The 18078-nt window shown below is 41.9% G+C and overlaps 1 protein-coding gene across 1 annotated transcript in view; it reads right to left on the reverse strand.

Annotated features, from left to right (window-relative positions):
* LOC121553648 (serine protease HTRA1A) overlaps positions 1-12182 on the reverse strand; it is a 31946-nt gene extending 19764 nt beyond the window's left edge. Inside the window, exons 1-3 of the mRNA XM_041866932.1 lie at positions 11565-12182; positions 2315-2414; positions 1530-1734 (exon numbers count right to left, since the gene is read on the reverse strand). Of these exons, the coding sequence (XP_041722866.1) occupies positions 1530-1734; positions 2315-2414; positions 11565-12024 (765 nt within the window). The 5' untranslated portion in view covers positions 12025-12182. The remainder of the gene's footprint in view (positions 1-1529; positions 1735-2314; positions 2415-11564) is intronic.
* Between the last annotated feature and the right edge of the window lie 5896 nt (positions 12183-18078).

An 18078-nucleotide genomic window follows, 5' to 3' on the forward strand; every position in this document is an offset into this window, starting at 1 on the left:
TGTGTAAAGACGGAATAAACTCTGTATTCTGTGATTACCCTCCTGCGCCTGACTCCTTCCATCACACTCATCACACCATCAAACAAGCAAAAGGACAATATAGGAAAGTGGAATCCTATTATACAGGCTCCGCCACCTGCAGCATGTGGTAGTGGCTACAGTCCATTACGGATTACAAAGGAAAACCCAGCTGTAATCTGCCCAACGGAAAACAACACAGAGTCGTGAATGAGGGCCCCCGCCGACCCAGAGGCCTGGGTGATCTCGCTTTCCTAGTCCGATGTAAGGTTTTTAATCAGGTCAACACTTGCAAGGCCATGGGGCCGGATGGTATTCCAGGGCGCATTCTCAGAGCATGCACAGAACAGCTGGCAGGCATATTCACGGTCATTTTCAACCTTTTCCCAGTCTGTAATCCCCACGTCTCAAGCTGACCCCATCATTCCTGTTCCCAAGAACTCTAAGACTACCTGGCACAATGACTACCGACCTGTAGCACTCACATCTGTAATCATGAAGTGCTTTGAAAGGCTGGTTATGGCACACATTAACTCCATCATCCCAGACACCCTAGACCCACTCCAATTTGCATACTGCCCCAACAGATCCATAGACGACGCAATCTCAATGGTATTCCACACTGCCCTCACCCACCTAGATAAGAGGCTATGTGAGAACGCTGTTCATTGACTACAGCTCAGCGTTCAACACCATAGTCCCCTCCAAGCTCGTCACCAAGCTTGGGACCCTGGGACTGAACACCTCCCTCCCTCACACACACACACACACACACACACACACACACACACACACACACACACACACACACACACACACACACACACACACACACACACACACACACACACACACAAACACACAAACACACACACACACACACACACTCACACACTCACACTCACACACTCACACACTTAATTTGCTCACACACATAACATGCACACACATTCATACTGACTCTACACAAACACACACACTCACATACGATCATAATTTACTCTGCTGCAACTGTTTATCATATATCCTGATGCCTAGCCACCTTAACCCTATATCTACCCCTACCACTCCAGTATACCTGCACATTGTAAATATGGTATTGGCACTGACCCTGGAACTGGCCCTGTATACAGCTTCCTTACTTTCTCGTGTTCTTATTTCTATTTATCTTATTTGATTTATTATGTGTTTTTGTCCTACATTACTTTCTTTAATAGTACTACTGATATTGATTACTGCATTGTTGTGAAAGAACTTTCAAGAAATACATTTCACTGTACTTGTGCACGTGGTAATAAAACTTGAAAATTGGTCTTTGTGATGGAGTGGGTAGCACACAACACAAGCGATCTACCACAATATTGCAACTGTTTCTAAGTGTAAACTTCTTCCCTATGTGTCCGTTTGTCTCCTTTGTCAGTTATTGATGGGTTAAGTTGTTCGAATAAAGTCATTTGAACTAGATTTTGAACTGATGAGCTATGTCTGTGACCTCTGGTGTCCCCTCTTACCGGTGAGTCGATCTTGAGGAGTGCGATGTCGGACTTCTCGTCCACGTCTTTGATCTTGGCGTCGTAGGTGGCGCCGCTCTTCAGCTCCACCTTTACTCGATGCTTATTGGCCACAACGTGGGCGTTGGTCACGATCTGTCCATCCTCTGACACCACGAACCCTGAGCCACTGGACACCGCCACCTCCCGCTTAGAATACGCCATCCTGAGAGAGAGGGAGGGGGAGAGAGGGAGAGAAAGAGATAGATACATTTATAGAGAGAAAGGGAGAGATTAATAGAAATAGGGAAGAGAAGACAGGGATGGAGAGATGAAGACAGGGAAAGAGGATGAGAAGCAGAAGGAGAAATATGTTAAAAGGGAGGGTTTTGACTTAAGTGTTTTCCCAACTAGTGTAGGCTCACATCCAGGTGGGCTGTAAAGTAAACTCTGGTATGTGTCTACAGATATTCAAGGACGTACACACACACACACACACACACATACACATTTCAGGACTTTTTGGAGTGTAAAATGTTTTTACCATAAATCCTATTTTCCCTAACCCTAAACCTAACCCTAACCCCAAAAACCCATAAACATAAACCTAACCCCAAAATCCTAAACCTAACCCTTAAGTTTAAAATAGCATTTGAACAAATTCAGGAACTGAAAAAAGTAATTGTTTTCCTACCTTTCCAGGACATTAAGGTCAAATGTTAGGACACTGGGGTCCAGATCATTTAGGAAAACAAGTGCACACGCACACACACACACGCACACATACACACAGGTGCCGCTCTTACTTGCGGTAGAGTTCAATGTGAACGACGGCCGGGGCGATCGTCTCCACCACGTCAGCGATAAAGTTGTATTTGTGTCTCAGACTGTTTGGGTTGTCCTGGGCTAGAAATACAACAACAGAGACAGGACGTTGGGATAAAAATTTACTCAAACACAACCACAAACACAAATACAATGAAATGATGTAACAGCAATGCAAGAATAAGCCCAGTATATGAAACTGGTCTAAAAGAGAAATGGAAAAGATGACAGTCAGTTTGTGGCATAGACAGAGTCTATCCCGTGCTTCTCTCTGTCTGTAAGTGCCTTTGATTCTTCCGTAAGAAGATAAGTCAGAAAATGTTGATGACTTACCATGTAATTACATCATACTGAGAAGGCATACAAGTATTTTTCCAGGCTGTGAATTACTGTAAGTCTTCTCTGAAGATTATCATAGACATCTTGCTTTTTAAGTAAAAACAAGATAATCATGCTTTATCTCCTTCATCTTTCCACACCCCCATCAAGTCATTATGTTTAAAATATAGAGGTTTTGTCATACAATCCTACACCTTGCTGTAGTTTATAAAGGTTGTTTAGTTCAATTATTTTACGTGCCACCCAACAGCAAAGAGGCGCCCATAAGCTTAGAAGAATGTGTCTACCAATGATTAGAAGTTATTCTGAAATCTCTTTATTCTAACTTTAATGTTACTGTGATGGGTTGTGAAAAAAGAAAACGTTTTACTTGAGGCACAGTTAAACCAACACAAGAGTAAAATGAGCACAGTCTTGGCATACTGTATCCTACTTAATTATAAGTTCAGAATACCCCATTTCTTTCCTGTGTAAGAGGAGAAATTCCGTGATGGCATTCATATTCCATATCTTCAGGATAGCTGTAATTTGCCCCAAGATATGGGAATAGTATGATGGCATATGTCCCTGCTTCAAATGTTTAAGATATTTTTTTATATACATTTTAGTCATTTAGCAGACGCTCTTATCCAGAGCAACTTACAGTTAGTGAATGTATACATACATTTTTTTTTTCATACTGGGCCCCCGTGGGAAACGAACCCACATCCCTGCCGGCCAAACCCTCTCCTACCTTGGACGACGCTGGACCAATTGTGCGCCATCCATGGGTATGAGTGCAGATATGAGTGCATCGGTCCGTGGGCCTGCTCCGGTATCTAGACCTGAGATCAGTCTGAAGTATCTAAAGAGGTCATCCTTTAGCACTTGACCTCTTCATTTTTCTATGTTATGATGATATTTGGCCCATCCTCTTGACACAGACAGACTGATTTGTTTCCACAGACACATCACTGCATTGGAAATGAAGGAGAGTGGGTTTGGGCCAGTTGATGACGAAACCTTTCTTGCTGATTTGGGAAAATCACAAACCAGATGTAGTCTGTGTGTGCTCCTTCCATAGCCGAGCAGGTTACTGTTGCCAGTGTTGCCTCGTCTGTAGACCGTGACAGGATATTTCTTAATGAGACACTCTGTCTGAGGAGCTGGGGCTCAGATCAGGTCAACAACTGCTGGAATAAAATTGACCGCTAGACAAATAGAAAAGCATATGGACCAAGGATGAGAGCATCTACTTGAACGTCAACTCCATCCAAAATCCTGAATCATTGGAATGCCTTTGAAAAGGGGTTTTAATAACTATCAGTTTTTACTGTTCTGAAATTATGGAGGACATCTGCATAAGCCTCCTTACAGAATGATATACATACAGTATGTTGAGTCGACCCACATGTACTGTCTGCCAGCAATTGACAGAGTCAAATAAAATATACTTAAAGATATCCTATACACACACGCACACGCACACACACACACACACACACACACACACACACACACACAGTTAAACCGAGATAATGGATTTTTGATTTAAGTGTTCTGACCCCAGGCAGGCATGCTTCAATACAGACTGAGAGAGAGGAGAGAGAGGAGGACCATGGGAGACCCTCTTAAACAGCTATACAAGCTATATTTAAGGTATTCAAGCAACAGGCTTCAGGTCTCACTTCTAATTGAACAATGTCATATTGATTAAATAAATCAAAACCGATCATCATGTCAAGGTGTAGATGTAGCCTGTCTATTGTGGCTCCCTGAAACATCCATGTTGTCCTAGCCGTGCTCCTGTAGCCCTCAACTTCACCTCCTCAGAGGTGGGGGAACCGGACGAAAGAGTGGAGGAGGATGGAGGTAGTATAGTTATTCCAAATGGTTCTGTGGCGCCACATTTTCTCTTGACTTGTCTCGTTACGTCTATGCAACATGTAGCAACACACAAAACCACTCATAAGCTCATGCGGCAGGTAGCTTAGCGGTTAAGAGCGTTGAGCCAGTAGGCTAACCGTAAGGTCGCTGGTTCGACTCCTCGAGCTGACTAGGTAAAAAATCTGTTGATGTGCCCTAGAGCAAGGCACTTAACCCTAATTGCTCCTGTATGTCACTATGGATAAGAACATCTGCTAAATGACTCAACTGTACAAATGTAATGAAACAATTAACTTGTTTAACTAGTCATGATCTCCATGGGCCAGCTCAGTAACCTCCTGTCAAAGAGACATTCCACCCCTGGTATGTATCTCTCCCTCTATTAGACACACTCTGTCCATCTCCCTATACTTCCCATACGTCTGCTATACAAACTCACTGACCTCTCCAAGAAACCAAACCTGATTCTTGTATCAAGAACTCCCCAACACACAACGGTCTGCCTGCCTGTCCACACTGTTGCTGCTTTATGAGTTTTTCCATAAGGAAGCTGCTCTTCCTGTAACCCATCCTACGGGCAGAGGGATTGGGTTGCAGTGTCAGTGGGGTTGTATTCCCTCTGCAGTATCACTGTAATCCAGGTACCTTGCTGCAAAGCTGTGGTGCAGCAAATACACACTCACTAAGTCTTTGAAAGCGTCCCTAAGTCACATTAAACATATTCCCTGAGCCGTGTGAACATACACAGAAAAGCCCAATCCCAATTCAATCCCTAGACCATTGTTTCGTGATAACCCTGCTGATGAGAGAAAGTGTATAGTCTAGAGGACTGGGTAGTAACCTAAGGTCTGTGAGTGTGCCTTATATGTGGGATCTCAGAGTGGGAAAGGAATAGGGAAAGGAATATGGAGAATGAGAAAGCAGAGGAAGGGGAGAGGGGGAGAGAGAAAGAAATAGAGAAAGAAAGAAAGAAAGAAAGAAAGAAAGAAAGAAAGAAAGAAAGAAAGAAAGAAAGAAAGAAAGAAAGAAAGAAAGAAAGAAAGAAAGAAAGAAAGAAAGAAAGAAAGAAAGAAAGAAAGAAAGAAAGAAAGAAAGAAAGAAAGAAAGAAAGACAGACAGACAGACAGACAGACAGACAGACAGACAGACAGACAGACAGACAGACAGACAGACAGACAGACAGACAGACAGACAGACAGACAGACAGACAGACAGACAGACAGACAGAAAGAGAGAGAGAGAGAGAGAGAGAGAGAGAGAGAGAGAGAGAGAGAGAGAGAGAGAGAGAGAGAGAGAGAGAGAGAGAAACAGAGTGATGAAGGGGAGAGTGGCAAGAAAGAGGCAGAGACGAGAAGGCTGGGAGAAAATATGTGCACGATCAGTGTACTGTACATGATCCACCAAGCATAGTCACAGACAACTCACATTCTCCATTCTCTAACTGTACACCAACACAGCTTGCCAATGTAAAGATAGCAAGCCCCAATCACTCACTAGAGCTGTGCATTATGTTGCTATTCCTTTAGGTGTGCATTGAAAAGAAATGCATGAAAAGGTTGTTCTCAACATCCTAAAGTCGTGTTTATTCTCTTACCTCTTATCAATACATCTCAAACTTGTTTCTGCAGGCCATATATGCCATTCTGTGACTAAATTAGTTATTTAAGAAAACACACAACGGGCCCACAGGACAGCAACATTTGACCTAAATCCTGTGCCAGTTCAAACAACTTGCATAATCGACAACTTCAGAAACCAGATGCAAATGACATCATGCACCAAGTGTAATTTCATGTGTTTGCTTTAAGAGAGGCCATTGAGGCCAGTGGTCCGGAGCCTCTCTTTACTTGGCCAGGGGCCTTCATGTAGCTTGGCACAGAGCTGCACTCTGTTTTCTTAGGCTGGCTGGAGCTGGAGAGGAGCTGGATCAAGTGTTTGCATCCCAAATGTTTGCAAAATCACTGAGGAGACACTCTCTGACATAACTTTGGCATGCCTTGTGTGTCCTTGTGTTGGAAAAGGTATACACATGAAGACATTAAAAATAGATAGCCTACTGCCATGCACATACAGTACACATACATGAACTGTCTGACAATGAATCAGCGTTTCCGAAGTACTGTGATACGCATTGAGCATGAGCACACACACAGTAGCTGGCGAAGTGAAAGTTTCCATGCCTACACTCTTAGAAAAAAAGGTGCTATCTAGAACCTAAAAGGGTTCTTCAGCTGTCCCCATAGGAGAACCCCTTTGGGTTCCAGGTAGAACGTTTTCCACAGAGGGTTCTATGTGCAACCCAAAAGGGTTCTACCTGGAACCAAAAAGGGTTATCCAATGGGGACAGCCGAATAACTATTTTGAACCCTTGCGGTCCAACTATGAACTAAACACATGGGGCCCGATTCTAACTTAGGAAATTAGGCCTTTCTTACACACGCCTTTCCTAAGCACTTCTCACTAGTTGGTATTCAGACTAACCTTATGAAGTTGCATAAAGGGCTTTGCAGGGGTGATTCCCTTCCGCATGCTGAATAAATTAAATTCAACTGCTGCAAACCCTCCCACTTGTTGGACAACAGATTTTCATTCAATAGGGTTTTCAGTACATTTATCTTAAGCCATCCCTTTAAATACAGTGTACCTTTTAATTTGAATTTTGTCGACAGACTCAATAGAATATATCGAGAGAACAGGTTCAGAATATTAGCGATCAATTATAGAAAGCCATCTAAAAACAGTATATGCATATTCGTCTTTGTTTCAGCACCAATTGGTAGCTTTAAAAATACTCTTATCTTGTCGATTATTTAGGGTTAGGAAAGTATTTATGAATCATAAAAAACTGGTTTGGAGAGTCTTTGCACATGAAAGAAAGGAAATAGTGTTTTGATTCATTCTGAAAATTCCCACATTCAGTTCTTTAACCCATGGTAATGTTGGAAGACTAGTGTACATATAATTATAATAGGGAGAATAGTGTACAATAGTAGGCTATACCCTTGTCTATTGCCTGCACTAACCATGGAACATTGCGATGACATGGCCAAGTATTGCGCCAGGCGTCGGGTTCAAACTGTTACGGCTTGGTCTGAGCTCCGCTCCATAACGATTTAATTAGCCTTCATGTCTTTTTTTAAAATCAACTGTTACTAATAATCCTCAGCAACAACCACATGCACGTGACAGCGTTTACAGAGGAAGCAAATGAAGGTAAACTAAACAATGGAATTAAATGGATGATAATGTAGGCTATACCAACTGAAGGGAACTAACAGTAAATTGGCAGTTGAATATATGTGGTTATTAGGCCTACTGATGGTCGATACTGATAGTGGCTAATATTTAACATGATAGAAATAGGAAACAGAGAAAGTCTGGGTAGCATATAATTAAGATATTCGAGAGTGTTAAAATATTTGAGAATGCCCATCCCTGCAAGTTAAAAGGTTGTACAATTTAAATTCTGCACAATGGCACAGCATTTCATAAACTTTACTGTGGGAAGTTGATATGCTTCAGTTTGCTGCAATATGACTAGTTTCACATTTGTCTCCAGCAATTATAAGGTTAAATATATCTAAAACAAGTGTCAAACGGATTACTCATTGACCTAGCTCTTATCAATAGCTCTTATCAAGTTGTAAATTACAGTGCATGGAGAATGTTGTTATTTCTATCGGGAAAACAATTCTGTAGATGCCTTTTCCACTCTCGCTAGACCTTATTCATGGTTTCCTCGTGCGTAAAGGTGGTGGAATTAAGTCAAGGTCAGAATACAGCATATCTGTAGACATACCTCCGCCTCACCTTCATTTATTCTACATGACATGACCAAAAGTATGTGGACACCTGCTCGTCGAACATCTCATTCCAAAATCATGGCCATTAATATGGAGTTGGTCCCCCCTTTGCTGCTATAACAGCCTCCACTCTTCTGCGAGGCTTTCCACTAGATATTGGAACATTGCTGCGGGGAATTGCTTCCATTCAGCCAAATTAGCATTTGTGAGGTCGGGCATGATTAGGCCTGACTTGTAGTCGGTGTTCCAATTCATCCCAAAGGTGTTCTATGGGGTTGAGATCAAGGCTCTTCCACACCGATCTCGACAAACCATTTCTGTATGGACCTCGCTATGTGCACACGGGCATTGTCATGCTGAAACAGGAAAGGGCCTTCCCCAAACTGCTGCCGCAAAGTTGGAAGCACAGAATCATCTAGAATGTCATTGTATGCTGTAGCGTTAATATTTACCTTAACTGGAACTAAGGGGCCTAGCCCGAACCATGAAAAACAGCCCCAGACAATTATTCCTCTTCCACCAAACTTTACAGTTGGCAATATGAATTGGGGCAGGTAGCGTTCACCTGGCATCCGCCAAACCCAGATTTGTCCGTTGGACTGCCAGATGGTGAAGTGTGATTCATCACTCCAGGGAATGTGTTTCCACTGCTCCAGAGTCCAATGGCGGCAAGCTTTACACCACTCCAGCCTACGCTTGGCATTGCGCATGGTGATCTTAGGCTTGTGTGCGGCTGCTCGGCCATGGAAACCCATTTCATGAAGCTCCCGACGAACAGTTCTTGTGCTGACGTTGCTTCCAGAGGCGGTTTGGAACTCGGTAGTGAGTGTTGCAACCGAGGACAGGCGATTTTTACGCGCTACGCGCTTCAGCATTCGGCGGTCCCATTCTGTGAGCTTGTGTGGCCTACCACTTCGCGGCTGAGCCGTTGTTGCTCCTAGACGTTTCCACTTCACAATAACAGCACTTACAGTTGACCGGGGCAGCTCTAGAAGGGCAGAAATTTGACGAACTGACTTGTTGGAAAGGTGGCATCCTATGACGGTGCCACGTTGAAAGTCACTGAGCTCTTCAGTAAGGCCATTCCACTGCCAATGTTTGTCTATGGAGATCGCATGGCTGTGTGCTCGATTTTATACACCTGTCAGCAACGGGTGTGGCTGAAATAGCCGAATCCACTAATTTGAAGGGGTGACTACATATATATATACACTACCAGTCAAAAGTTCAAGGGTTTTTCTCTATTTTTACATTGTAAAATAATAGTGAAGACAAAACTATGAAATAACACATATGGAATCATGTAGTAAACAAGAAAGTGTTAAACAAATATTTTATATTTGAGATTCTTCAAATAGCTACCCTTTGCCTTGATGACAGCTTTGCACACTCTTGGCATTCTCTCAACCAGCTTCACCTGGAATGCTTTTCCAACAGTCTTGAAGGAGTTCCCACATATGATGCGAACTTGTTGCCTGCTTTTCCTTCACTCTGCGGTCGACTCATCCCAAACCATCTCAATTGGGTTGAGGTCTGGGGATTGTGGAGGCCAGGTCATCTGATGCAGCACTCCATCACTCTCCTTCTTGGTAAAATAGCCCTTAAACAGCCCGGAGGTGTGTTGGGTCATTGTCCTGTTGAAAAACAAATGATCGTCCTACTAAGCGCAAACCAGATGGGATGGCGTATCGCTGCAGAATGCTGTGGTAGCCATGCTGGATAAGTGTGCCTTGAATTCTAAATAAATCACAGACAGTGTCACCAGCAAAGCACCCCAACACCATCACACCTCCTCCTCCCTGCTTTACGGTTGGAAATACACATGCAGAGATCATCTGTTCACCCACACAGCGTCTCACAAAGACACGGTGGTTGGAACCAAAAATCTCCAATTTGGACTCCAGACCAAAGGACAAATTTCCACCGGTCTAATGTCCATTGCTCGTGTTTCTTGTCCCAAGCAGGTCTCTTCTTCTTATTGGTGTCCTTTAGTAGTGGTTTCTTTGCAGCAATTTGACCATGAAGGCCTGATTCACACAGTTCCCACTGAATAGTTGATGTTGAGATGTGTGTGTTACTTTAACTCTGTGAAGCATTTATTTGGGCTGCAATTTCTGAGGCTGGTAACTCTAATGAACTTATCCTCTGCAGCAGAGGTAACTCTGGGTCTTCCATTCCTGTGGCGGTCCTCATGAGAGCCAGTTTCATCATAGCGCTTGATGGTTTTTGCGACTGCACTTGAAGAAACGTTCAAAGTTCTTTACATTTTCCGTATTGACTGTCCTTCATGTCTTAAAGTAATGATGGACTGTTGTTTCTCTTTGCTTATTTGAGCTGTTCTTGCCATAATATGGACTTGGTCTTTTACCAAATAGGGCTATCTTCTGTATACCCCCTCCTACCTTATCACAACACAACTGATTGGCTCAAACGCATTAAGAAGGAAAGAAATTCCACAAATTAACTTTTTAAAAGGCACACCTGTTAATTGAAATGCATTCCAGGTGACTACCTCATGAAGCTGGTTGAGAGAATGCCAAGAATGTGCAAAGCTGTCATCCAGGCAAAGCTATTTGAAGAATTTAAATCTAAAATATATTTTGATTTGTTTAACACTTTTTTGGTTACTACATGATTCCATATGTGTTATTTCATAGTTTTGATGTGGTGAAGTCAGCAACAATGACCTATTGCATTAATTATGCTACTTTAGACAAATTAATTTGGAGGGTTATTCCCATGTGACTGTATGCATACCAGAGCTAATCCATACCGTTTATAACAAGTTAATAGAATTAGTGACTTATTTCAAACAAGCAAAACTAAGCAAGGATTACTGATAGTCTGAGTGAATTAACAAAAACAAAAACCAACGCATTTCAATGGTAGTCTTTGTTTTGCTGTCAAAGGACACTTGATGTTTGTGCCCCTGGGATACATAACCAGCTGTCACATCTGGATGCCGTTGTCACCAGTCTGTCACACACTGATTCCTTTCTGACGAGAATTCATGACTCTAAATCTCAGCAAGGCTGAATCTTTATTTGATATAGATTGGATTTTCGCGTAAAGCATCGATTGAATGGAAAAGTTGTAATCGAGTTATGCTCACTGATTTAAAGTAAGGAACCCACCAGAAAGAATAAATATGAAATACACACAAATAGCACATTCAAGACGGTGAAATGGGAATTATATGTATAATATTCTTCAAAGCCTTTACCTTTCCCACATGCTCCCCGTTGAATGACCAGAACAGGTGGCTGCTGAAGTTTCAGTGCCCGGTTGCTGACTCTCTTGAGCTCGCAGATGTTACGGTAGGATACACCGTCGCTACCACATACAGGGTCGGTAGTTTTGCAGGCGCAAACGCCGCTCTTCCCTCTTCTTCTAACCGTGGCAGAGTACCCCACTCCGCCGGACACCGAACACTCCAACCCCTCTTCGCACACCGGGTCTCCAAGCTTTCCATTGCCACCGCACGCTTCGCCCTCTCCAGAGGCACACACCGGGCAGCAGTTACAGTGGTCCAGGACTTGTCCTGCTAAGCACTCCGCTGGCATTCGGGGACACATCGCCTTGTGACAACGACTGGGACAGCCGATAACGTACCTATTGGAGGTCTGTGCTTCGGCAGGTAGGGATGCCAAGCAAACTGTTAAGCACAATAGTGACCAAAACATTGTGGTTTACTGTGAAACACAGTTGTCAAAATATGGGAAAGTAAACAAAAAGTGTCCGGGCTTCTCTAAACTTGCAGTACTTTGGTACATGTGAGCTGAGGAGTGTAGAGCAGAGTAGTTGATGTAAGGGATTTAGAAAAGCTCCACTTCCACTACGCACCAATACGCAACTGCGTTTTTTTGCTGGCACTGCATTTATATAAAAGCCTACTCAACTCCACATGACCCAGCACACTTTCTAGGCAATAAAAATACGCATTTCTATGGTTGGAGTGTGTGTCACATCCTAAAGGGAAGAGCTTTGATATTTATTAATTAATTTTTTCATTAGGCCTATTTGAATGAATTTGATTTTGAAATAGACTAAACTTAGAATATGCTACACTTTTGGAATAGGCCTATCATGGATGGACTAATCAAAATGTGATTTTATGGGAAGCCATTAAATGTTTAATTAAAAACAATTCAATTACTGAATAAATCACAATTAAAGAAGATATCATAATTGGAAAAGTTGTTAATGACACAAAAAACAAACACTTTTTTTCAGACTACTCCTTTCAAGAAGAAGTTATAACATAAGAATGATCAAAGTGAGAATGAATGGTGCTAGTCAAGGAACATTTGAGGCCTTGACAAATATACTTGACTCTGTAAAGACTAATCTCAGCTAAAGCCCGACACATACATTACATACAAAACATATACAGTATACACTGAGTGTACAAAACATTATGAACACCATAGACTGACCAGGTGAATCCAGGTGAAAGCTATGATCCCTTATTGATGTCACCTGTTAAACTCTGTATGTATTTCTTGGCAGCCTACGGGTACATATTTTATAAATGTATCATTTGAAGTGGATAATGTACCTGTAACAAAACAAATAAAGATGTGTGCCTTGATATTATATCTCTAAACATTGAAATGCAGCTGTTTAGATAATCCATTCACATATGTGTGCCAGACCCGTCGCCAGACCTCAGTCTTAAGGGGGGCATATGAAATGCATGGGAGGGCAGGGCACAATTATTATTAGCCTACAGTACGTATATTTAATAATAAATTCCCTCAAGTGGGGGGGGGGGCACAAGCATTTTTGGGGGCGGGCCCGGCCCCCTATGGCCCGCCCATAGCGACGGGTGTGGTGCCATCATAACATTGCTCACAATTAACTAATATGATAATTCCCCAATCAATAGGAAGCTATACATATAGACTGCCTACAACAGAATAAATCACAGGAGAGTTCATGAAGCATGTATAATTCTGGATTCTGGATTTTCAGCCCTAAACTTGCTGTTTTTACTGTTCCCTTAATGACTTAGTCACTCTTGGCAACTTACTCAACTCATATAATTGGCCTACAAACACAACAGAGAGTGAGGGTGCGAGGGGTTCTATGATTGCTGTGGATTATAAGCCATTTACAAAATAATTACTTAACTAAATCTTATGTCCATTCATTAATAATATGTGGTCAGAAACTAAACAAACAACAGAAACCAATATTTGAGGGGAACTTGGGTGGGGATGAATCATGACCAATTTTGTAAGCAAAGCTAACATTCAAAGCTTTTTCATTCAACCAACATTGATCATATGATCATTAGCAAACTGCTTTTTGTGGTATTCTAACCGAAAGCCAAACTGTTTCCTGAAGTTGTACAAATTAAAGACTAAACAAATCGCTAGTATTAGAAGAAATATAGGTCAATTGCTAGTGTCAAAAGCATAAATTCCAATGTTATAGCTAGTGGCTTATACAGCAAACAACAAATCTCTGTCAAGTTGGATGCCTGTGGTGGGCTGTAAAAGATCCAGTAAACAGTGGACCAATGAATCACTGCCATAAACCGCTCTCACATACTATATGATTGGTGAAGGGCCAGGGATATTTTAATGACTATGGTTTAATGAGGTGGTTGGACCAATACTCAGGGCCCAGGCATTGAGATGGAGGTTGCCTGTGGTGCTATGGAGTGCTGCTGCCATAACCAAAGGGGTACTTATTGAGGGAAGCACAGGGATGGAGAGGGTCCTGTTTTCATAATGGTTCTCATGTTGTCTTGCATTGAAGGGGGTGAGGCTATGTGGGACAAAAGTGACACTGGAGTTCATGAGGTTTGGTGTTGTAAACACTTTCCATTTGAACTTATAGCTTTGGAGGACAATTGCATGTTGGGAAAATGACATGGCAACCTTTAATCAAATCAAATCAAATGTTATTTGTCACATGCGACGAATACAACAGGTGTAGACCTTACAGTGAAATGTTTACTTACAAGCCCTTAACCAACAATGCAGTTTTAAGAAAGAATACCAAAGAAGAATAAATAAAAGTAACAAATAATTCAAGAACAGCAGTAAAATAACAATAGTGAGGCTATATACAGGGGGTACCGGTACCGAGTCAATGTGCGGGGGCATCGGTTAGTTGAGGGAATTGAGGTAATATGTACAGTTGAAGTCGGAAGTTTACACACACATTTAAACTCAGTTTTTCACAATTCCTGATATTTAATCCTAGTAAAAAATCCCTGTCTTAGGTCAGTTAGGATCACCACTTTATTTTAAGAATGTGAAATGTCAGAATAATTGTAGAGAGAATGATTTATTTCAGCTTTTATTTCTTTCATCACATTCCCAGTGGGTCAGAAGTTGACATACACTCAATTAGTATTTGGTAGCATTGCCTTTAAATTGTTTAACTTGGGTCAAACGTTTCGGGTAGCCTTCCACAAGCTTCCCACAATAAGTTGGGTGAATTTTGGCCCATTCCTCCTGACAGAGCTGGTGTAACTGAGTCAGATTTGTAAGCCACCTTGCTCGCACATACTTTTTCAGTTCTGCCCACACATTTTCTATAGGATTGAGGTCAGGGCTTTGTGATGGCCACTCCAATACCTTGACTTGGTTGTCCTTAAGCCATTTTGCCACAACTTTGGAAGTATGCTTGGGGTCATTGTCCATTCGGAAGACCCATTTGCGACCAAGCTTTAACTCCCTGACTGATGTCTTGAGATGTTGCTTCAATATATCCACATCATTTTCCTTCCTCATGATGCCATCTATTTTGTGAAGTGCACCAGTCCCTCCTGCAGCAAAGCACCCCCACAGCATGATGCTGCCACCCCCGTGCTTCACGGTTGGGATGGTGTTCTTCGGCTTGGAAGCCACCCCCTTTCTCCTCCAAACATAACGATGGTCATTATGGCCAAACAGTTCTATTTTTGTTTCATCAGACCAGAGGACATTTCTCCAAAAAGTACGATCTTTGTCCCCATGTGCAGTTGCAAACTGTAGTCTGGCTTTTTTATGGCGGTTTTGGAGCTGTGGCTTCTTCCTTGCTGAGCGGCCTTTCAGGTTATGTCGATATAGGACTCGTTTTACTGTGGATATAGATACTTTTGTACCTGTTTCCTCCAGTCTTCACAAGGACCTTTGCTGTTGTTCTGGGATTTATTTGCACTTTTTGCACCAAAGTACGTTCATCTCTAGGAGACAGAACGCGTCTCCTTCCTGAGCGGTATGACGGCTGCGTGGTACCATGGTGCTTATACATTTACATGTTAGTCATTTAGCAGACGCTAAAGGTAGTGAATGCATACATGGGTTTTTTCCTTCTTTTTTTTTCCCCCGTGGGAAACGAACCCACATCCCTGCCGGCCAAACCCTCCCCTACCTTGGACGATGCTGGACCAATTGTGCGCCGCCATGGGTCTCCCGGTCACTTGCGTACTATTGTTTGTACAGATGAACGTGGTACCTTCAGGCGTTTGGACATTGCTCCCAAGGATGAACCAGACTTGTGGAGGTCTACAATTTTTTTTCTGAGGTCTTGGCTGATTTCTTTTGATTTTCCCATGATGTCAAGCAAAGAGGCACTGAGTTTGAAGGTAGGCCTTGAAATACATCCACAGGTACACCTCCAATTATATTTACATTACATTTTAGTCATTTAGCAGACGCTCTTATCCAAATGATGTCAATTAGCCTATCAGAAGCTTCTGAAGCCATGACATAATTTTCTGGATTTTTCCAAGCTGTTTAAAGGCACAGTCAACTTAGTGTATGTAAACCTCTGACCCACTGGAATTGTGATACAGTGAATTATAAGTGAAATAATCTGTCTGTAAACAATTGTTGGAAAAATTACTTGTGTCATGCACAAAGTAGATGTCCTAACTGACTTGCCAAAACTATGGTTTGTTAACAAGACATTTGTGGAGTGGTTGAAAAACTAGTTTTAATGAGTCCAACCTAAGTGTATGTAAACTTCCGACTTCATCTGTACATGTAGGTAGAGTTATTAAAGTGACTATGCAAACATCAAGGCAACCCATTAAAACATATTGATGAAATCAACCTACTTTAGGTTACACCCTAATAAGTTAAAGAAAACAAGACAAATCTCCTCAACTTGAACCCATTGTTGGTGTGATCTGTATCATTTGGCATGAGCACATGCAGAGGTCTCTCTAGGGCCAAACTGCTGCTTTATTATTCTCTCAGAAGCCCAACAAAAGTCACTGTTGCAGGCCAATAAAGGCATAGATAGACTGGGCTACCTCAGGCACTGAGAGCTGTCAGCCTCACCCACTTCTTACTGGCCCCAAGTCAATCCAGATGTAGATGTTTTTGTTTTCCACAAGCAACCGTATGACATCATCATTGGTCACTGTGGACCTCCATTCGACTAAACACAACTCATACCGCCACACCCTGCTCAGATTTGACAGGTCAATGATTGGACACCCAACTAATGCTGACTGCTAACTGACCACCATTACAAAAGGTCAGTATGTATAGGAGTGAGTCAAATGGATTGTGACATTTCTACCCTGGGAAGAAAGTTAAGTTTACATTTCACCACCAGGGGGCAGAGTAGTCATACATAAGTGTGAGGCTATGTAAGAGAGGTTGAACCATTTCTTAGTATTTAGCATAGTTTATTTCAGTTCTTTATGCATTCATAGAATTGTCTGGTTTATCTGGATTTAGTCCTTGATTTTATTTCTAAATGTGTTAATTAATGGCTAGTGGGAGAGTTCGCTGAGCAGATCATGAGCTGCTGCTCATCTAGATTGAACTGAATTGCAATAATTAAATCAACACACATTTTCAAAGTCTTTATGTCTTTCAAGTCATCCACGTAATAAATAGCAACACAATTAAAATCTAGTACACAATAGCTTTTGTTTTTTAAATAAAATGTATGCAGGCACTTTACCGGCTATATGGTTTTGCAGAACCACTACTGAGAGCTATTGAAATAAGACCTTTGAGTAGTATTGTTGGGTTAACCTCCACTACCTGGCAAAACAGGCACAGGGAAGTTCAAACAGAAATATACATCTTCCCACATAATTTTGCAATATAACAAAATAAAACAATCCCATACAACAAAACTGTCACCAAAGAAAACCAATGTTTTCACACGTACAAAACAGCAGCAGTCATTGTCATAACTCAACAAATAGGTCAGCAGTCACTAAATTGGTTGAAGCCACTGTACAGGAAACAGGTATAAAGAGGTCAGGCAGGTTTGGTGGCCACTCTGACCATCCCTACCCTAGTAGTAACTGCTGTTGACTTTGGTCCCGTACTGAAGCCACCTCGCTCAACTCACTCCCCCACTGAACTCCTATTGGTACAAGATAACCCCAAGACAGTACCCTGCAGGATTAGGCAAACATCCATGGATCGTTCCACGAAATTAGTGCCTTTTGCTTCCCTTCGATATGTTAAGTAAAAATTGAGCACCAATTTCATTTTTTTTGCATCTGTTATATTAAATGAAGTACCCTTTAATATACACCACATGGAGAATTCAATAAAATCAGATTTTTTTTTATCTGAATAAAGATGGAATTAAATTCAGAATTTTGACATGTTCCTCCGTGCATTCTCTGTGACTTCTAGGAAGATTCTAACCCACTTAACCAACATTTCTCCAGGTTTTCACCATAATTGTAAAGCCCTAGTTATGTTATTGCTTTGACAAAGTAATTTCTGAAGATTATTATTTATTTCATGTGATTAGTGATT

Source organism: Coregonus clupeaformis, chromosome 37, assembly GCF_020615455.1.
Source record: "Coregonus clupeaformis isolate EN_2021a chromosome 37, ASM2061545v1, whole genome shotgun sequence".
Taxonomy (NCBI): Eukaryota; Metazoa; Chordata; class Actinopteri; order Salmoniformes; family Salmonidae; genus Coregonus; species Coregonus clupeaformis.